Here is a 22,620-nt window from a genome sequence, read left to right as displayed (position 1 = left end):
TATTGGTAGAGCAGGTCCCCTTATCAGAAGTAAAAATATATCAAATAAAGCTAAAATGGCAATACATACTTCTATATTTGTACCGACTGTACTATACGGTAGAGAGACATGGACTTATCAAGAAAAAGATAAGAGTAAAATTAACGCAACTGATATGAGATTCATGCGCATAATATGCGGGAAAACCTTGATGGACAAAGTAAGTAACGAGACAATTCTAAAAGAATGTGGTGCAGAAGAGACGCTAGTAGACACATGGGAAAGAAATCGGTTAAGATGGTTCGGACATGTTGAGAGAATGCCAAATGAACGACTAACGAAACAAGTGTATCAAGGTAAAGTAAAAGGCAGCATGCCCAGAGGTAGACCGCGGAAAGAATGGTTAGAATGTGCGAATGAGACCCTACTTAGAAGAGACATAAGAAGTCACAGAAACACGAGAGCCTGCATGAAAAAATGCATAGACATAAAAGAAGCTAGAGAAGTATGCCAGGACAGGAAAGTATGGCGGCAAATAGTTAATAAAAAGAATGTCAGTAGAGTGAATGACGCCTGAAACAAAGACCTTGGCTATTAATGGACCCAAGTGGGGAACCTTACATAACGACTTCGTGAGGATCTTCGCTTAGGGTGATTGCTAGAGAGATTGATCAGCAACCTGCGTCGGAGCAGTGTTGCGGAACGAACGTGTTATTTACTTAAATAGCACGATAATTCTGGATCAATCTGAAAAATCTCTATCCCTTCCACACACTACTCCTTTCCCCTGCCGAGTGAGTCACGCCTACTCCGAAAGGGAAATGGCTTAATGGTGTAATAATAATAGATAAATTATTTTTAAAAAGATACATTTTTCAGCTAAAATTATTGATCGTTAACCGAAAAAAAGTGTTTAAAAGAAGTTTCACTTTCAACTACAAGTTGTCGTATTTTTAATAAAAAGAGATGAAACAGATTAATTTTTGACCGAAATTATGCCAAATTCACTGAAATATATGACTATTTGACAACAAGAAAAAATGCGTTTTCAACAAAACAGTTGAATTTTCAACCAAAAAGAATGACTCTATAATAAAATTGCTGAATTTTCAACAATTAATAAAACTAACTTAATTTTCGAGTTTTTTCCCGCACATTCCAGTGTTTATTTATTATATATTGAAAATGAACTGACGTATAAATATTTTTGCAAAAATCCTAGAAATAGGAAAATTTCATAACTATTTTATTATTTTTCACATATATTTATGTTATTTTTATTATTTTTGTATTGTCAAAAAATGTTCAAGCTGGTTATTAAATATAATTTGTCCTAAGCTGGACATGGAGAAGCATTATTTGGCTCCATTTCTATATTGACACAAAAAAAAAAGATTTACTCCAAAAATAACTGCACAACAGAATGTGTGACTGAAAACATTTTAAAAAATAAAGTATATCCGAATATTTGCATGATTTTAAACAAAAATATTTGGAAAGTCGCTATCAATGATTCTTGCGTTACCATTTTGTTTCTTCGATTTCATTCATATCGATTATGGTAGGTATTCGATTGCCTTGAACTCGATTTTGAACCAAACATCATTTGAAACAAAGCAACTAAATGTGGTTATACTTTTTGGTGAGATCTACAAGATTCATTATTATCATTGGCAGTGGTTGGCGTTCACCAACGACATTTTTTAAAAATATAATGACATTTGATTCTTTTGGTTCAGTCAAATATTAGTGCAGTCGAATTCTTACTATCGATTGGGTTTATCGATCGCACCACTGAAAGCAAGTGAGTGAGTGATTAAGCGAAGATTTCGGATATTCCTAATTTCCCATAGTGCTTTCAGTAAAAAAGTTCATTGTGCTCAGTTGCATTTTCAATAAACCTTGTTTTTTATTGTGAATATAAAAATCGATAAAAGTGACGCTTCTTTTGGCTTTCCATCATTCAGTCAAGCTCAGTGCAATTTATATTTCATGGTTTATTATTTCTACCATACAAAGAAGGAATTTTATCAATGACTTACTGTAGTAATTACAAATGAGACTTGGGCAAATTGAATATTTGAAATTTGGAATATTTAGATGTGATAATGTGCAGCAATAATGTACGTGATGTACGAAAGTCAAAAGGGTTTTCTGAGTTATGAAATCTCCGTATTTCTAGGTTATTAGGAATCATCCTTGCTGAATTCAACAGGAATCAATATGATCTCTGCAATTCTCTGGAAAAGCAAATCTGCAAATCTCTGGAAAAGCTCATAGGACAGCTTGAAGTTCGGAAAGAAATCGGAAGCAACGTTCCCATACAATTCGGAAAGGATCAGAAAGGAACCTCTTTCCGAATCTTTCCGACGCGGTCTTTCTGGAACCTGTCCGTTTCTTCCGCTAGGGCCGGATGTGTGTATACGGCCGTGGGTTTTGACATCTCCCGACAATTTTGCTAACTACTCAATCTGCCTTTCGACAAATGAAAAACGATTTTTTTAAACTCCGGCAAAACATGCAAACTATACAGGCATCCAGGCAATGTTATTCCATCAGAAGTATGGCCATTGAAAATTTGTATGGCTTCATGAGAATGCTCTATACAGGAGAGGAATTCGTCACCGACAAGCGCAGAAGAGCGGGAAGAGTTCGCAGGTACTTGTCAGCGAATTGATAATCGCCCAGAAAATCAGTTCGGTTATTTAATAGCCAAACCTCGTACATACAGAAACCATACCCTAACCTCCGACTTACGACACTTATTTTGTGATCTTGTGTTTTTGACAAAAAACTTTTCTGCCAGAAATGTAAATTTTCATTCTAAAAAGACGAATTTTCAACAAAGCTGTTACATTTTCGAAAAAAGGCTAACTTTTTAACAAAATAGTTGTATTTTCATGAAAACAATGAAATTTTCAATTAAATAGTTGAATTTGTAACCACATAGTTAAATTGTTGGCCTACAAAGATTCACAACCATATAGTTTAACTTCTCAGAAAGAGGGACGAATTTTTTCGATTTTTGCCTAATCCAGGGATCTTTTTAAATTCCCTCGTACGTTTTCAGGTTACATGAGCTATTATAATATAAGTAATAACTTCCAAAGCTCAAATTTACTTTTATGTATACCATATATTCCATAAAATCGCATGAACTTATTTATAATCTTGTAGAATGTGCCTGAAATCTGTTGAGATCTCTTAAAATTCCTGAAAAATTTGTTTTAAAAATGTCAAGTCAATGCTTTAAAAACCCATACTTTTTTCTCGCCTTATCTAAACTCTCGAAAGCAGACTATGAACAGTACGGATGATCTATCTATAAAATATTAAGGGTCATAAAAATGGTGGCTTTTTCAACTTAATAGCTTAATTTCAACCAGAGTGTTCAATTTGAAACTAAAAACTATCCATTTTTAACCAATAATGAAATAGCGAACTTTTAGTAAAAAATAGTTGAATTCTCAGGAAGGGAGATGGATCTTCAACTAATAAAATAAAATAAATTTTCAATCAAGATGATTAATTTTTTACCAAAAAGACGAACTTGAAATAAAATGCATACACTCTGTAACCAAATTGTTTAATTTGCAATTAAGTACGATCAATTCCGAACTAATATTGGATTAACGAACTATTATTTAAAAACAATTAAACCAAATTTATAGCAAAATATTTGAATTTTCTACAAGAGAGATCGATATTTAAAGAATAATTGGGAAATGTTTCTAAAAACACTAGCTAAGTCCAATAAAATATAATGAACACATTCATAATTCAAAATGCAATTATAATTGCGCGTGCGAAATATATGATTCCAGTTAACCTTAAAATCTGAAAGACAGCGCAGAATTAAAAGGTTAACGAAGCCCCCAATTTAAATTTTAAATTTGACTACATTTTATTTAAGTACTTAATATCGGTCTAAATTTAGGTGGATTTTGAGCATCTGGTTTTCTAGGCACCAAATACGTAGTACCTTTAAGAATAAAGCCTGGCATCAGGTTAACGATGTTCAATGATCTTCTGAAAACACATTGTCAATGAAGAATGAACCTTCGTGAGATACTTGTACCAGAAGTTGTGAACTATGTCCGGACTTGAAGCTTTCCAGTTAAGTGCCCTTTTTAAAACTGTTGAAACCTTTGAAGCTGTGATGTTAGTCACCACCATTTCAGAGTTACTGCTTGTTCTTGCTTTCTTTAATTGGAACCACGTAGTGTCTTGCTGGTTATTTTGATTTGCACTGAGTTCACGGCTGAACCTTTTTTCATCTGCCTGAAAGGTTCGATTTCGTTGCCTTCTTCCACTACTTTTCTTGCACTAATGCCGTCTAGCAGTAAGAACATCAAGTCTCTGCCTTTAGAAGTCTATATTCTCATCCAATATTGTTGATGTCAATACCTTGATGTACCCAGGGTTAAATGGTTTTACTAACATCGTTTATCAGCTTTCTGGTTCTATTTTCTTTTTTATATCAATTCATACCAAAGATTGCACCTTAATTTTGCTGATATCCATCTCCAACGAGAAGTTCCAGAAGCTACGATCATGGATCCTTAAAGCAACCAATCCCGACGCAACCGGAATGTCTACGTCATCCATTCCTGATCCTTCTATCCTAGAAGGTAATCAAGAGCGGGAAATTTACAGAAGGGACATCATAAAACACTGCTGCTTAGAGTCTGGCCTCTAGCCGCGGAAGAATTTACGCGGTAAACTGCAAAGGTGGAGATAAAGGTTTACCTATAGATATACTTATTTAGAGCTTCGGTAGGGTTATTATTTTTTTCTTTAACTTGTAGGTATGAAATTGGGAGCATGGTATAATTTGGAATTCGTATTTTAACGCTGTTATACTTAAGGCAGTATTTTACTTTGAAACGCTCGAAAATAAAGCTATTTTTGTGCATTTTTTCTGAGATTGTTAATAATGATATCGATGTATACATAAAAGCGTCAGTTAAAGTCAACTCCTTTAAACGTCTGTAGTTCTGCGCTGTTATGAAAATCTCGAGAATGGGCGGACTGAAACGAAAAAATTTAAAAGTTTTAGATTCAACATGAGTCCAGCAACACTGAATCTAAAACTGTTAAATTTTTTCGGGTCAGACCACCGATTCTTGAGATTTGTACAATAGCGCGGACCTATAGCTTTTTTCGAGCATTTAAAAGTAGAATACTGCCTTAAACAGCGTTCGTAAGCATTGAAGGTCACAAAAGTCATCTGTGGATGCTTTCTTAGAGCTACCACCTGTCACTCCATAGGTTTTTAATCGATTGCTTCTTAAAGGTCGAGAAAGTTTCTTACAATGCCAAAGGTGTTTAATAAAACCGCCTTCTGAGCTGCCTGTAACCAAAATCACAATAGGATGAATGTTTTACATTTCTCCATATTGTTTTTACCTCATGCCTTAGCTCGTTATACTTATGGATTTTGGTTGTATAGGTTGCCTGCAAATTTCGGTGAAGTGGAAAAGCAATGTCGATGATCCCAATATAATATCGTGAAGACCCTGGAATCAAAATTGGAAATACAAACATCGTTTAAAATTTGTATTTTGGTATTTTATGACATTATTTTTATTACTTGTGATTTTATACTTCTTTGAGCATGTTTGGCTTTTTTCGACGTGGAAATATATATAATATATATGCATATATTACATAGAATATGATATATATGTGTGTGTGTGTGTGTGTGTGTGTACATACATACAAATACGTGGAAAAAATATGCCCGCTGCGCGGGCACGTTCTTCTTGGTGGCTTCGCACTCGTTTTCGTGCGTTTAATGATTAAGATAATTTGTAAATCTTTTTCAAATCTGCTAAAAACAACATTTTAAACTTATGGTTCTGTTAAAAACAAAAATGGCATATTTTTGAATATGATCCAATTTTTTAAACTTCTGTCTAATTAAAGAACTTCGTGAGAATAATTAAGAAATACATATATTTTATATCTAGTAGAAATTTAGATTGATATTTCTTAAACTATACAACAAAAAATTTTGTCTTTGTTTTTAAAGTTTTTAAAATGTTGAAAAGCATATGACTTTTTAAATTTATATCGAATTCAAAAATGTCATTAGGTTAATTTGCAAGTCTTTTTGCCAGGTACCAGAAAATTTGGGAAAAAATTCTAAAACTCATGGTTTTTATTTTTTTTATTTTGAAAAAGCTCTAACTTTTTGAATTTTTGGCGAATCAAAAAACTAAGCTAAGAGTTCCTGAATATATTTGATATTTAGTGAAGAAGTTTAATGAAATTTCCTAATCTATCAAAACAATATTTTTTTCTATTTTTCTAAAATTTTTTTAATTTTCAAAGGTATATAACTTTTCTAATTTTCATTGAAATTGAAAATTTCATTTGGGTGATTTGCAAGTCTTCTACCCATTTGCAAGAAATTTTGACAAAAATTGCTAAAATAAAAAAAATTTCAAACTTTGAAATTGCTATACATTTTTTTATTTTAGTTGGAAATATCTGCTTAAAGAACCTAACCTTCATTTTGGGAACCTTAAGAATTGTATCAAAGGCTGTCTCGATTGGACAAATCCTTCAAAAGTTAGTGTGGCTAAAACAAACCGCAGGAGTCGAAATTAGAATTAATAAAGTTTTTTTTAAAGAGTGACGCCAAAGTTCGCCTATTTTTTGGACCTCCCTAGCGACCTGGTGAAAAAATATAAAAATATGTTACAGGTATAAAATTACTCGTCATTGAAAATCAAATTAGCATCGCTTTTCATTTTTTGAACATTTTTTTAAATCACTCTTTCATCTAATTACCGAGTATTTTGTAGAGTAATTGTGATTAATTAAGCGAATTTTCCAAAAATCAAAGACATTTGATTGAGTCAATACATTTTGTCTTTCTAGGTTTTTCCTTATACGGAAAAATATTTTATATTTTACTGACAAAATACATTTTTCCCTTTAAAAAATAATTGTACCTTGACAAAGATGGCATTGCTCCAAGAAATATATTTTGTTAAGTCTTAAGTTTATTTGGCTCGACAAAAAATAATTTTGTTGTGATTACAAATATTGAGTTCGTTTATCAAAACTATTTTGTAAAATGTAAATATTTTTGTTAATTAGAAAAAATAATGTTGGTGAGCTTACAAATATGTGGTTAATTTAAATAAATAAGTTAGTTCAGTCTGCAACAAAACTATTGTTGTGCTCATACAACCGCCTGTACTATGTGATAATGTACAACAAAATAAACAAAAACGTCTTCTCGTTAAAAATTGTGCGTAGCTTAGTTTTGGACACCATAAAGCTTCAAAGTTGGGCCTAATCAACCAATGAAAAGCGCGTTTTAGCGACCACTTGCTGGCGTTTCCAACATTGAGAAAATGTGTGTTTTTCGGCAACACACTTCAGATTTCGCATTCGGTATTTCCTTGACGAGTTATCACTCTTCCGTTCTTTATTGCAAAACGAAAAGTTCAACCCTCCAAAACCCTTTTAAATTTTGAAACCTTCTCTTCAACGTTTATTAAAAAGGTTAAACAATCACAAATACGTATATCTCAGAATTTCTGTTACATGATTTGTAAAAAAATTAACAAAAACATAAAAATTCATAAAACCCGGTAGACTTGTTTCTCAAACATTTCTCACAAAAGTTACCCTTTTCGATTCCTCTCCAAATTTCTTATACATACCTTGTATCAAATTTAAAAAAAAACCTGAACATTCATAAAATTAAGCCAACCTGCTTTCTAACAAATTTGTAAGTAAGCCTAAGAACAGGTAACATTTATATCAACAACATTTACTTTCTCCGGTTTCTTACGGAATTTCCATGACCTGCATTTTAATAAGTATAACAAGAAATGCCAATACACGGGAACCCAGAAAACTTTCCTTTTTGGAAACTTTGTCACCAAAATTTCAAAAACAAAACTTATTTTCTAACAAAAAATTCACCCTCTTAGTTTTTCCTCAAAATTTATGTCACATAAATTGTAACACAATTTAAAAACACATGCAAACCAAGAAAACTCATTCTTGAAACTATATCATGCTTTTCGTTTTGTTCAAATTTTCAATGTTTTTTTACGAACAAAACAAAAAATTCGCATCCCATCAAAAAGTGATTAGTAAGAAAATTGTAAATCTGTTTTCGTTGCATAATTTTCGTCCATTCATTTGTTTTTCGTTTCTATAAGCTTGTAGCGCTTCTGAAAAGCAATATTTTTATCTTCTTACTATTTTTCATATCGTGCGTAATTTGGTTTAAAATTTTCATTTTCGTTTTTTTTTCAGGTTTCGTAAATGCTATATCTCTGGTTTTTTTTTTAATCCAAAAAGGCATAAGAATATATTTTTCTTCTTTTTGAGTGCCACAAATAACGCCAGATAAAATGTTCACCTTTTGGAAAAAGTTGGCTTAACAATTGTTTAAAAGCTCTATTTGAATTTACATCCAAAATAGCTGAGTAACAAACTCGTCCTTGTGCACCCTTACAAAGTGTGCCAAAAGCAATCCAATCGGATAATTCCTTCAAATGTTACCGTATTCACATACATTTTTTCTCTTTCTTAATTCTACGAAAAGGAGGATTATTTCCGGTCGAATTAGTAACTCATAAGGTCATTTTTCGACTCTTCATTTAGTAAGTATTCACCTTTGCTTGCTACATTCGAATTAGTGAGAGTTTACTGAAGAAGCAGCTACAAGTGGGTCCGTTCAGTAAATTTTTATTTTAACATTTAGTACAATTTCTACTGGTGCAGTCAGTGAAACATTTTTAAATGCATGGAGTTTACTGATTATCTTTAGTGAAAATTGTATTGTTATTTGAGTACCATTGATCAGCAAAAAATTGTTTACTTAAGTAATACACTTTTTTTGGTTGGTTTATTTACAAATTATGTAACAGAATCTCAGCAAAAAGAGAAGAAAGTGAGTTTTGTTTATAGGAAAGAGTCTCTTATGAATTTGCCTTTTGATAGAAATTGTTGGTAAATCTTTAGTTTTTTGTTAAGTTTGTTACGAGTTATGTGACAAAAATTCAGCAAGGAATCGAAAAAGTGACTTTTATTTATAGAGAAGATATTTTGTTATTTAAATCTTGCTAACAGGTTATTATAAAAGAAGGTTAGCTAGGTTTCTCGAATAATCTTTTATTCTAAAAAATAAAAAACAAATTAATTTCTTTTTCAATTTTGTAACAAATCTAAAAAAAAAGTTTATAAGGTTTTCCAAAGGTAGAGACTTTGTGTAACCTTGGTTAGAATATATGAAACAGAAATTATGGGAGAAATCTCAAAAACTGACTTTTGCTGTCGGAAAATATGTTTTGTTATTTAAATTATGGTAACCAATTTATCAAGAAGAAATTTTGCTAGTTTTGGTTGATATTCAGTTTTTTTTGTTAGTTTTGTCACAATTTATGAAACAAAATCTCTGCAAAAAATCAAAAAGTGTGACGAGGATTTTGGTTGGTTTCTCGAATTTTTAGTTGTTGTACAATTCTGTACACGTCATATAGCAGAAATTCTAAAGCAACCGAAAAGAGTAACTTTTTTTGTTGAAGGTGTTATCTTATTTTGAGCTTGTTAAAAAAATGTTAAGAATTAAAGCCAGTTGGTTTTCGCAAAAGTTGGTGATTTTTAGTAAGTTTTGAAACAAGCTCGTTACTCGGCCGATTCACTCGGTGTTGATCCATATCAAGTTAAAAGACACTGCCTCGTGTTGCTCACGTTGCCTCGGTCCTCTTGACAGAAGATCGAGACGTAGGCGGAAAATCCCTTATCCTTTTGATAGAGAACCGAGAGAGTAATAAAAGAAAAAGGATCCCAGATCCTCTCTACAGAGGACCAAAAAATATGAAGACAATATTCTCAGATCCTATTAACAGAGGGCAGAGAAAGTAACGAGACAGAAAATCTTAGATCCTCTGAACAGACAACTGAGAGAGTAAAAAGGAAGGCTTATACATTTTTATTATTACATCATTAAGACATTTCCCTTTCGGGGTAGACGTGACTCACTCGGTGGGGAAAGGAGTAATGTGAGGAAGGGATCAAAAATTTTTAGATTGATCCAGAATTCTCGTTTTATTTATGTAAATGACACGTTCGTTCCGCAACACTGCTCTGATTCAGGTTGCTGATCAATCTTTTTACCAATCACCCCAAGTGAAGATCCTCACAAATTCGTTATGTAAGGTTACCCAATTGGTTCTATTAGTGTCAATTAGGGCCCATTAGTGTCTCAGGTCCTCTAAACAAAGGACCGATACGTAGGAGGAAAACCTCGATGCTTTTAAAAGAAAACCGAGAGAGTGATAAACGAAAAAGGATCCAAGCTCCTCTCTACAGAAAACCGAGAAATGAGAAGAAGAAAAAAGTAACAAAAGACAGAAGATCCCTGATACTCTAAACAGAGAACCGAGAGAGTAAATAAGAAAGCTAATACATGAACGAGGAAAATTATCAGATCCTATAAACAGAGGACAGACACGTAGGTGGAAAATCCCTGATCCTCTCGCCAGAGGACTGAGAGAGTAATAAATGAAAAAATGGATCCCAGATCCTTTCTAAAGAGGACCGAGAAATAAGAAGACGATGAAAGTAACAAAAAAAAGAAGATCCCAGGTCCTTTAAACAGGGAACCGAGAAACTAAAAAAAAAAAGAAAGCTAATAAAGAAAAAAGGAATTTCCTAGATCCACTAAACCGAGGACCGAGAGAGGAGAATAGACAAAAATCAAGAGAGAAAACTTCTAGAAGGTCGAAGAGCAGAAATATGGCAAATTTAAGTTTCTTTGGTGGAGCACTTATCATTGTATAACAACTATCGGCGGAACAAAAATATAAAAACAATCAATCGCATAAAAGTAACCAATCGATTTCTTCTCGCTCCAATCGCTCGTTTCTATATCCTAACCTTCCTCGCTGCGCCCTGCCTCGCCTCGCACTCATGTCTCTCTTTCCACGTTATGCCTCGCATTGCCAGCCGCTGTCTTCGCGGCTAACGCCTAATTCTCTTCCTCTCCATCTTACCCACAACCCCCTTCACTCATGCTACTGCCCTTTTGTCCCCCCTCTCATGCAATAATACCTCCATGCTTATCCCACTTCTTTTCACCTCTTCACATTCCTCCAATCAGCGCTCAACTTTTGCATCCCCCTTCTCGCACTATTCACACATTCTCTTCTCTCTAACTTAACATAATCCACACATAGCTCCCGTTAAATATTGACTCTCTTATTCTCTCCTCCCCTTCTGCCTTCTCTTTCTCCATGCTATTATTTTGCACCAACTTATATACCTTCCTTCCTCGTGCAACCTGCTCACTTCATCCCTCTGCAGTCCAGTCGTTTTAAAATACCTTTCCTTTCCAACTCCATCTTTGCACCACTATGCCTGTTCTGCTTCTCCCACAAACATTCCCTGACCAGCTTACTTCCCCCCTCTTCCTAAAATTTCTCCTCATATTTACACGCTCGACTCCCTCTTATAATCTCTAAACTCGTTCTTCCTGTCTCCCTCCTGACAATATAGTTCGGCGTATTCCTTGCCAAGCCCAACACAATTGCCCTTCTCACCCTCTCTTTTATATTACCATTTACTCCCCCATTCCTTCGAAACAGGAAGCCCAGGTACACAAACTCTCTTACCTGCTGCACCGCTTTTCCCTTTAACTCCATATCCGCGATCAAAATTGCAAAAAGCGTTTGGCTAAGTGGGCACCCTTGCCTCAACCCCATATCCATTCAGAATCCCTCAGAGATTCTCTCCCCTCCTCTCATCCTATCTTTCGTCTCCTCGTATACCTCCCTTACCCTCTCGATCAGGCCCCTCTTCACTCCCCTTTCTTCACCACGTGCTGCAAGACGTAAATATTGTCAATAATACTCCTACCCTCCTTAAAGCTCTCCTGCGTTTCCGGCAATATTCCTTTCCCTTCAACATCCTTGCGCAGCCTATCTGACAACGATCAACCTCTCCCTTCACCCTCTTGGGAATCCCTCCCCCTCCATACTTTTTTCACTACCCCCTTCATCCTCTGCCTTGCATCTTGTGTGCCAAATAACCACGCTTCGTTCTCTACTCCGTCTAGCCCTGCTGCCTTAGATTTTTCAACTTCCTCATCTTTTTCTCTACCTCCTCTTCATTCAGCTCCTCTCCATCTACCTCCCTCGTTCTTCTAATCTCCTCATCTTCCTCTTCCTTCTACACTCTAATATCTTCTTTCATCTCCTTTATTGTATTCTCTTTTTCCTTTCTCACCGACGTCAACTCCCTCTGCAATCCTTCTACTTTCCTCCTCTTTTTTACTTCCTTTTCCCATCTCCCATCTCTTATTCTCAGTTCCTCCCTCATACTTTCCATATGCTCCATAGCCCCCTTACTTTATCCCTCAACCCTCTGATCTCGCCTATCAGCACCTCGAGAGACTTCTTCTCCGCCTGCCCCTCCATTATTAAAGTTAATAAGACTTGTTAATCGGTACTTTTAAATTGAATACTCATTATTCAGATTGAGGGAGTAGATGTCAAGTTTACGGCAAAGGGTACTCTTTTGAATATAGTTAAATGTTTCCATTATTACTGCAAATATTAACCGATTTTCATGAATCTTTTTTTCAATTTCTGCAAATTATGTCAAAAAACTAATTCTGCTTATTACAATTGAATCAAGCCATATCTTCCTGATTTCAGTTTTTATAACTGGTCCGCATTTCATAATAATGAAAGGGTCATTATTTACGAGCAATTAAATGCGCTCCAGGGAGTGTACCTCGTGAGCTTTACGAGGGTCGATGAAGAGTGCTGCGAGAATCCACACACGGCTACACTGAGCGCCAATGAAAATTTTCTCTACTGTTCTTTCTAATTTGATTATTAAATAAAATATAAACATTTTATCCGAAAACCGGCTTCGTCTAAGCCGAGAGAGTAATATTTAGATGACGTATACAAGAAATCAGAAACAAATATTCAAAATTGCGGACAGAATCTTACTTTGGACAGAATCTTATTTTGGAACTCTGTTCTGAGAGTAAGGTACTGTGATGAGTAATGAGTATTCCAAACAATGTATTCCAATCTACATTTATCAACAGAAAGTAATACCTCATTTTTTAGAAACTGTTCTCATCCCAACTCAGGAGAAAATAGTCATGAGCAAGAATTATTCGTTCGAATAGTTAATATTTCTTAGTTACAGAAATAGTTACAGCACTGTAAGTGAAAAGTAGAAAAAGAAGTGAAGAATCCTCAATTCACAGTAATTTGAAAGTGGAACAAAAATAAATTCTTAATTTTAAGTTTAATGCACTATTGCCTTGATATTAGTGAAAAGTTGGAAAAAAGTTGCAAAATTGAGAAAAAATCACGAAGGGGAGGGAGGCTCAGAAGCACTTGAAAAATTTATCACGTATTTTGTGAATGGGCCCTATGTATTATAAACTATTTGCATTAAAATTATGTAGTATTACTTCAGGAGGAAACAGTTATAAACAATGATTTCTTTCATTAATAAATTTACCTACATTTCAGTATTTTTTACCACACTCTAACTGAATAGTCAAAAATAAGTAGGAAAATTGGGAAAAACCCGCGATTTTGTACGTATTTTCTATGAGAAAATCGTTCATCCGTATTATATAGCTCTTTCCGAAGCCAAATACGAAGCTGAGTTTTCGAATAAAATTTACAAATATGTGCCGTGTCCTATTCGTGAGGCTACTACTGTGCGTTCACAGCATAATGGTATTGTTGAAATGGGTCAATCCATTCACAAGTGTTTACTGTCTACTAATGGAATTTAGGGTAATGGATCCTTTGACAGTTTCTGAAGAGTTCGACCACTCAATAGTGCCATTCTGCTGTGACACCGCACTAACACTTATATCAATCAAACTGGTACAAACCTTGGTATTCAAGTTTATGTACTTTTTGTTAATTTGTCTCCCACTGCATATAATATGTTCTAAATCGTTAACGGTGCACCTGTACTTTACAAAATTCTTATTACTGTATTAGAAATAGCTCAATCGTCATCATCAATCGAATCTTATGTTAATTTTTGATAATTTACTCAAATTTCCTTTTAACGCATATATCCTCGAAGTATCAAAGTATGCATATTATATTTTTGCAAACGCTTATGTGCTATAACGGCCCACTTGTATTTTTAGAAAAAAGGAAAAAAGAGGAAAAAAGGAATAACAAAAATATGACTTCTACAAATACAAGTCGCCTGCTATTGCGCCCAACTGCTCAATCACGTTTCAACTTCACTCTGAGACAAAGTTGTCTTGAAACGAAAGCATCGTCCACTTGGCTGTTTGGTTTTGAAACAACTGAACATCTTCTTTATACAAGCAGACTTATTTGGCTGCAAGATTAGATGAAGTTTGTCACAAATGCATAATGTTTTCTGCAAGATGATTCCTTTCTGAGAAAAATAAAAATCTTCTCAACCTTTATTTATATAAGAGGAAATATAATAAAAAATATAAGAAGAAAGGTAATGGAAAAATTTAATGCAACAGTACGTCAATCCCAGAAAGCTCACAAATCATTTCAAATACATGGAATACTGGCTTTGTCTGGACTCAAGCTAGGAAGAAAACTGTCACCAGAAATTGAAGCAGCAGTGACTGGTTTTTATGAAAATGACGAGAACAGTCGATTAATGCTCGGGAATGAAGATTTTGTATCCATAAAGAAGGAAGGCGGAACTCGCGAACATATGCAAAAAACGATTAATGTTGGGCAATCTATCGAGTTATACGGCCGTTTTAAAATAGAGATTCAAGAAATAAAAATGGATTTTTTTAAACTTGCACAGCTTAGGCCTCGACATTGCGTTTTAGCCGAAGGAAGTGGTACCCAAACAAGATGTGTGCGTTTGTGTGTGTGTCATTATCACGAAAATCTGCATCTCATGTTAGATGTAATTTATATTTAGCATCTAACTGAAGACTACGAATGAAAAAAATTGATTATTATAACTGTTTATAATTAATGATGTGCCCTAATCCAACTCCTACATGTCATTTCAGCGAATGCAAAAATTGTCCTGGAATTGATATCCTCAAGGAACGCCTGACTAAACTTCTGCATGAAAACTGCATCAGTAAGATAATTGATCAAATTTGGCAACAAACAGATAGAAGCAGTCTGGTAGCTGAAGTAGATGAGACCGATATCTTCATAGAACAACTCTGCGAAAAACTTGTGACGATAATTTCCCGTAACTTACTCTACTACAATACATTATTGAATATCTTAAGAAGTATTTTCGTTTAAAAAGTAAAAAATAAGTATTATTCCGCCAACCTTCTGTGCCATAAAAAATATGGAATTCTAACTGACTGAGCTTTTATCCAACTGCGCGTGTAAAAGGACCATGCGATGAAATCGGAGGAAATTTAAGGTGACTTGCATCAAGAGCCATCTTGCAACGTCCAGCAGATAAGCAGATTCTCAGTGTTCGTGATTTATATAAATGGACAAGAGAAACTTTAAAGATAACAGTTGCACTCTTCAGCTCTAAACATGGCGATTCACCAATGACATTGGAATTAGCAGATCGGTTCAGTAAGAACAATACCCGTTACTTTCAAGTACCATGCTCTTACCCCTTATGAGAAGGGGCAGCTGAATCATAAACTTTTTTCCTATGAAGAGAAAAGTGACATTTTTTTAAAACCCTAAAAGTACGTTGAATAGGGAGAGTACTTCAAAAGAAAAAAAATTGTAAGGAAAATGATACTTCCACTAAAGCAACGCGTATAACCAGAAAGAATATCATAGAAAATGCGAATCAGAAGAAAGCAGGTGAGAAGAAAAGGCGAACCAATTAGAAAACGCTTTTAAGTTAGAGGCAAGGGAATTCATCAAACATGCCAACTCTACGTGGTAGACTCTGGAAAATACGATTTTAAAGGACTAAGGACCTTTTTTGAAGTCAGAAAGTCAAGCTTTCTTTTAAGGCTATTGAAAAAAAAACGATTTTGCGAAAAAAGTTAAATAAACAATTAAATTGTTTAAAAAAAGCTGAAAAATTGTTTAGTTTTTTCATTAATAAAATAGAATAAAAGAGTGATAACTAACCTTTTGAAAACCCTTATAAAAAATTTAAATCGTTAAAATAGAAAATTATAGGCTTTTGAATATACCTGTGCAGGCGTTGGGGTTGAAAATGTCACCCCCTCCCACCACTTAAAAAGGGGTGTTAATCGTAGTGTACAAATTTGCCGATTAAGTACTGTTAGCTAGGTGAACATATTCTGATAATTTAGAGAATAGTTGTAAGAACATGACTTTTAAAGTTCCGGCTGTTAGGAAATAATGCCCCAGGTGTATATTCTTAAGTTTTCGAATACCTTAGTCGAGAAGGTTTGAGTCTGAAGATACTTTTGAAGAAACGAGTTATCATAAATTTGGAAACAGATTTTAGTGAAATTGAAGCTATCGCTGATCTTATGGTATTTAACGTGACGTAAGATGCACCTTTATCGAAACTCATCGTCATAAATTCTAAAATTGCGTTAGTCTCCTGACTAAAAGAATCGAATCCTTTTTGTTACAAAATGAGCCCAATAAGATGTTGCCTGCTGCCTCTAGAAGATTTTACTCTGCGAACAATTCCCTGTTAGGTATAAAATTTCATTTTCCCAAGAAATAGTAAAAGCGTCGATTGCTACAGCATTTCGATTGTTTTTCTATGCGCAGAATAAATCGCATTTAGAATTGAGCTTTGTTGCAAATAATTCTTTTTCAGGATTGGTTGAATTTCGTAATTTTTACATTTTAACCTCAAATTGTTGTTCTGTTACTCGACCCCACCTCCCCCCTGTACTAGAATCTACCCAATTAATTAAAAAACTTCAAAATTATAGTCAGATTTTTTTATTTTTGTTTTTTGACTCTAAATTTTTATTCTGTGACACGAAAACCCCCCTCGTACTGACTTTCATGAAAATCTACCAAATAATTAAAATTTTCAAAATTTGAGTCAAATTTGAGAATTTTTGAATTTTGACGCCTTTGAGTTCTGTGACTCGAAAACCTCCCTCGCACTGACTTTCATGGAAATCTACCAAATTTATGAAATTTTTCAAAATTTCGAAATTTGAATCAAATTTTGGAATTTTTGATTCCTAATTTGTGTTCTGTGCCCCTAAAAATTCCCTTCCACTAACTTTCATATAAATCAGCCAAATTAATTAAATTTTCAAAATTTGAGTTCAATTTGAGAATTTTCCATTTTTGGCTTCATAGGACCCCGCACGAAATGTACAGAAAATGGCTTTTTGCGAAAAATTCGAAAAAAAATTGTTTTTCAAATCTACCGAGCAAAAGTTCGTATGAAAAACTAAGAAAAATGGAGAGTTTTTTAACAAACACTTGTCAGAGTTTCGATTTTTACATGTATTTCAATAGAAAAATGCTTATTTTAGTGAAATGTTTTTTGTTCTCAAAAACTCTTTGATATATATGGTTAAAAGTCTCACATGTTGTCGATCAGACTTACCGAAACAAAAGGTTCATACCCACGAACAAGAAAGATTAATGATTTTTTTGTGAATACAGCATGTTTTGGGGGTGTTTCTATACCTTAAGCATTCAAGTATAGACATCATCATTTTTTAGTAACTAAAATCACTGCAGATTTTTTATTCAGCTACGGCGGTTTAAAGACACTTTTAACGAACTATAGGAAGCGTGCTTATTTTGATATGATTTCAAACATTAGTAGTTGGATCTAAAATCTCTAATAATTGTGGTAACTAAAAAATTATTTCTATACTTGGATGCTTTAGGTATGAAAACACCCACAAAACATGCTGTATATACAAAAGATAATTAATCTTTCTAGTTTGTGGGTATGAACCCTTTGTTTTGGTAAGTCTAATCGACAAAATCTGAAACTTTTAGCCAAATCTATCAGAGAGTTTTTAAGAAAAAAAACATTTCGTTCAAACAAACATTTTCTTTGTGTTCTTCTTTCTTTTCTTTTTTCTACTCTCTCATTTGGTCGCCAACCAATTTGTAAAATTTACAAGTGTAATTGTAGGAACTTTTTAGTTTGGACGGGTCCGGGTCCGGACCCGAAACTTTTAAATTATAAAGGGTCTGGACCCGAGCCTTTTAAATTCTCAAGGGTTCGAACCGGACTCTTGCTGAACCATTTAAGTCCCTGGAATCTTTAATAATTAAGGGTTCTGATCCCTGATTAAAATTCAAAAAAGCTCATTGAGTTCACTGAATTTCAAGGGAATTCGAAGAACCTGACGATTCTTTTTTTTAACCCATTGAAAAAGGTTACTAAACTGATCTTTTCATTTTCAAGAATGACTAGAAAGTTATTTGAAAAAAAAATGAGTAAAAGTGTCTTCCAATAGAAAATTCAATTCAAATTCAAAATGTCAAATGTAATTCTATATCATATTGAACTTACTAAAGGAAGGATAGATAATTTTGTATAGCGCGCACAATGTTCTAGTTAATTATATATTTTTGATTGTATGTGAGGTTCCGGAAGAAAAGAGCCCACGTTGTAATTATAATTATTATATTTCAAATCAGTTTTTCTTGAAAATCGCTTTTTCGAAGTTGCAATTTGAAAAGGGCCTTGGTGCCTCTTTTTCCAACCTAGGGTGTTCGTGCTGGGCTTGCAATATCGAGAATTTATCTGGCTTAATGTTTCTTTCCGTAACTCTATGTCATCAAGTGGGCCCCAATCTCGGGGTTCCTTTTCATTGGAAAGAATTTCGTGATACAAATAATTTTTCTGACACATTTAGTTTCTGTAACACCGGGAAATAATATCCATTCTTCTTATTCAACATTTACCAAAAAGACTATTAGTGAAATAATAATATGTTCTTATGTGATGACATTTTTCTCAATGAAAAGGTATGCATACTGAACGTCGTAATTCCTGTAGCGTTTAATTTTCATGCTTAATGCTATTTAATACTATGAAAGACGATTCTATAGTCTTTTATAACTATTAAAAAATAGTAAAAAAGGGGGAGGGTTCGAAACAATTTGACGTAATATTGCAGGTGAGGGTCTCGTTATTTCGTGACAGAGCTTGACAAAGGGTACATGGGGGAGGTGTGTGTGTGTGTTTGTATGTACAGATCCTTGAATACAGGGCATGTACACGTCAGGAATATCAGAATGTGCAAGTGGTCGTTTTATTTCAAGGAAACTGGTTAAAATTAACGTGCCATATAAAGGTATTTTGGGCTAAAAGGATTATTTAAATTTGTTAAATTTTGAGTGTTACTCTATATTGAATTTCTGGGTTTGATTATTTTGAATTATTAACATTTCTGGAACCGATGATTGAATTTTGTTGAAACTTGGAGGTGTTGAAGATGAAATTATACACTTTTAAACTATAAACATTTAAATAAAAATGGTCAAATTTCGGCTGAAAAAGTCCAAAATAAATTTTGGATTCAATTTTTCATTAAATTCTTTCCTTGTAATTGTAATGTGTCGTTTGGGTTTCGTTTTTTGTTTAGAACAATTTATTTAAACAGCTCGATGTGTCAATTGAAGATAAAATACTTTTCAAAATTATTACTTTGTCAGCACATATCTTCAATTCAGTAAAGTATTTTGCTTTAATTTCTGTAAATGGATGGCAATCATAAAGAAAATGGTTAAAATCAACATTATCGATAAAACAAAATACACGCAGTTCTGAACTAAAATTGTATACTGTTTACTTATCAGAAAAATATGCTCTGAGTGACTATTTGCAACTCTTTCTGACTTAAATCTCTTAAAATTCATGTCCATTCTAAAAGTGAGATAGGAACTTGTATCTTGATGTAAGGAAAGATAAGGCTCTGATGTCACCACTTAAAACCATGCTTGCACCGGAAGAGATACTTTCCACAGAAGAACTGTAAATAAAGAAGAACAATTTGTATAATTGTTTCTTAGCTTAGACCGTGCCAGTCCAATTATTCTCTCCAAACACTGGCTTTGATACCTAGAGTCTATTTAGAAACTATTTATGATTTTTATAGTAGCACCCGCTGCAGCGTTGGCTGAACTGACAAATTTTCTCGTAGCATCAATAAACTGACAAGAATTACTATGAATTACATCAAGATAATTATAATTGTCTTTTACTTCAATTGTATCCTCACCAAGCTTTATGGAAATTAATTTTTACAGTTTTTGTCTCTGTTTCGGATAATAACAATCTTAGTTTTACTTGTGTTTACAACCAATCCATTTTCTATGCAATACAGCTGTAGGGCTTCCAGTGTCCTATTTAATTCTATGGGTGTATCTGAGAGAAGGACCAAGTCATCCGCGTATGCTAACAATACAATTTGTTGTACATTATTTACAGAGAGACCTCTACAACCTTGATTCACTAAAAAAAGTTTCAAAGTCACTAGTGTACAATTAAAATAATAGAGGACTTGGTACATCTCTCTGCAGAACACCCTGCAATACCTTTACAACTTCGATTGTACCGCGATTTGTTTTTATACAAGAATACGCAATTTCGGTAAAATTTCTAAAAATATTTATTATTTCTATCTTAAACCAAGATTATGTATTTTTTTTACTAAACAGATCATGTGGAAGTGATGAAAATGCGCTTTTAAGATATCCAAATGCTCATTACTGAAATCTCGTTTACTGAAAGCAGGGTAAAAAGGTTATCGAGGCAGCCCCGACCCCTTTTAAAACTTGACTGAAATTCACCACAATTATCGTTCTATCCCTGCTGGAAGTAAAAAGATTTAAAAAGATAAAAACATATGGATAAAAAAAGATGGAGATATCCCTTGAGGTTCTATTCAGCTATCTTTTTTTATCTTTGTTGTTTAAAGATGCCTAGCTTTATTTATCCCAGACTACCCACGATCAACGATACATCGTTTTAATTTCTATCCATTTGAATCCACTCAAAAATGTAGAATTCTTAACAACAAAATTCCCTAGCTTTGGGACTCACTAGTCAACGTTCGAACGCTGCAAAGGCGTCTGCCACCTTTTGGGAATCTGCCGGTACTAAGTCAGGAATGTACCTCAAGGAACGCGCACCTCGCTAAGGATAGACCTGGATAAGCGTAGTTTTCGTTTGTATAGAACGACTAGGATTCAATAAGATAGGGCTATCTTATATTTGAAAAAAAAGATAGAAATGGATTCACTTGCATAGGAAAATAGGTATTCAAAAAGATAGACGAAATTTTAGTTTGCCCAACGAATAGAAAATGATAGAGGTGGCTAAGTGGAGAATTTATTTATATAGAAAGACTGAGATTCAAGAAGATAGGGCTATCTTATATTTGAAAAAAAGATAGAAAAAGATTCAATGAGATAAGAAGTTAGGGAGTGAAAAAGAAGACAAAATTTTGGATTGCCTAACGGATAGAAAAAGATAGGCGTGGATAACCGAAGGATTTATTTGGAAAGATACACTAGAATAGGGATTGGGAGTGGAAAGAAAATGATACATTTGGATAAGTGACGCTATCATGAAGTCATCTTAAAGTAATAATAAATCTATACTGTTACCAGTTACTAATCGTATTTAATATCTTCGATATTCTAATAAAATCCGCCAAGTTACATACAGCATTTTAATGAAAATTTTATAGTTAAAAAAATGTATAATTTCATCTCTGATACTTCCAAATTTCGACAAAATTCACTCCCAAAATTAAACAAAATTTTAATCCTGTTGGCCCAAAATGTCTCTTATATAGCTTGATAATTTCGCAAACTCTCATTAAAATCGAACGATCATTTGCAGATTCTGATATTCCTGACGTGTACTGGCCCTACAGCGTGACATCATATGTAAAAGCTCCCTATAGAGATAGGGGGGTAATGATAGCTGACATGAGTGGGAGAAAAAGAATACACTCGTATGAAGAATGTCACACGGTATGTACACGGATCTTTATTAATGTGGAATAATTACATAATCGATGGAGACTCACAGGCACATTTATCGTTCGTTCTTCAGTTTTTTATGAATATTGAATAGTACTGTGCGTAAATTCTATATTGGAAATTTTGGAAAATAAAGCTTATATTACGTGCAGTAACAAATACAATGAACTCTCAATAATTTTAAGTCTCGCTTGAATTAAGGCTCCTATACGATGACGTCATGAGAATGCAGACAACTTTTTGGAGAAAATATTCTAAATAAAGTTACATTTTAAAAATTGTGTGAGTGCTCGTATAAAAATCAGGATACGTCATCACATCCTATAAAGTGAATGTTTTTTTAATAATGATGATGATCACTGACCGAACATTTTTCTGTTTCTTTTCTCCATCTGTCAAATTCCTCGAAGGCTAGCTCATATTTAACCTTAGATTTTTGGTAGTAAATGTTATTTTGCTTCTTTCACTTCCTGATTTATGTTGAGGGGTGGGATTTTGGTTGTTTTTTCCGTGATTTTCAGTGCACAAAGATTTACAACTATAACACTTTGCGACGTAATTGCTGCTAACTGCAGGCTTCATGGATTCTATTGTTGTTGATATGCTTGTAGATGAAAATGTGCGGTTGATGTTGGTTTCATTTGTCTGGGTTGTGATTGTTAATTCCGTATGGGGCGAGTTTTAAAATTAGTTCGTTCCAAAGTAAAGT

General features: G+C 33.8%; 1 protein-coding gene across 5 annotated transcripts in view; it reads left to right on the top strand.

Annotated features, from left to right (window-relative positions):
* The window catches only part of LOC117172735 (zinc finger protein ztf-16), a 202,389-nt gene that overhangs the window by 45,276 nt on the left and 134,493 nt on the right, over positions 1-22,620 (top strand). For 2 of the 5 annotated variants that reach the window (XM_033360907.1, XM_033360906.1), the window contains exon 2: positions 21,769-21,902. The exons of 2 other annotated variants lie outside the window; for them this stretch is intronic. In XM_033360907.1, coding sequence (XP_033216798.1) covers positions 21,886-21,902 — 17 coding nt within the window. In that variant the 5' untranslated portion in view covers positions 21,769-21,885. Of the gene's footprint in view, positions 1-8,594; positions 8,616-21,768; positions 21,903-22,620 lie in introns of those variants that run through there. One more of the 5 variants, XM_033360910.1, reaches the window with a different exon arrangement.

Source organism: Belonocnema kinseyi, chromosome 5 (assembly GCF_010883055.1).
Source record: "Belonocnema kinseyi isolate 2016_QV_RU_SX_M_011 chromosome 5, B_treatae_v1, whole genome shotgun sequence".
Classification (NCBI taxonomy): domain Eukaryota; kingdom Metazoa; phylum Arthropoda; class Insecta; order Hymenoptera; family Cynipidae; genus Belonocnema; species Belonocnema kinseyi.
This window is presented reverse-complemented; position numbering and strand designations above follow the sequence as displayed.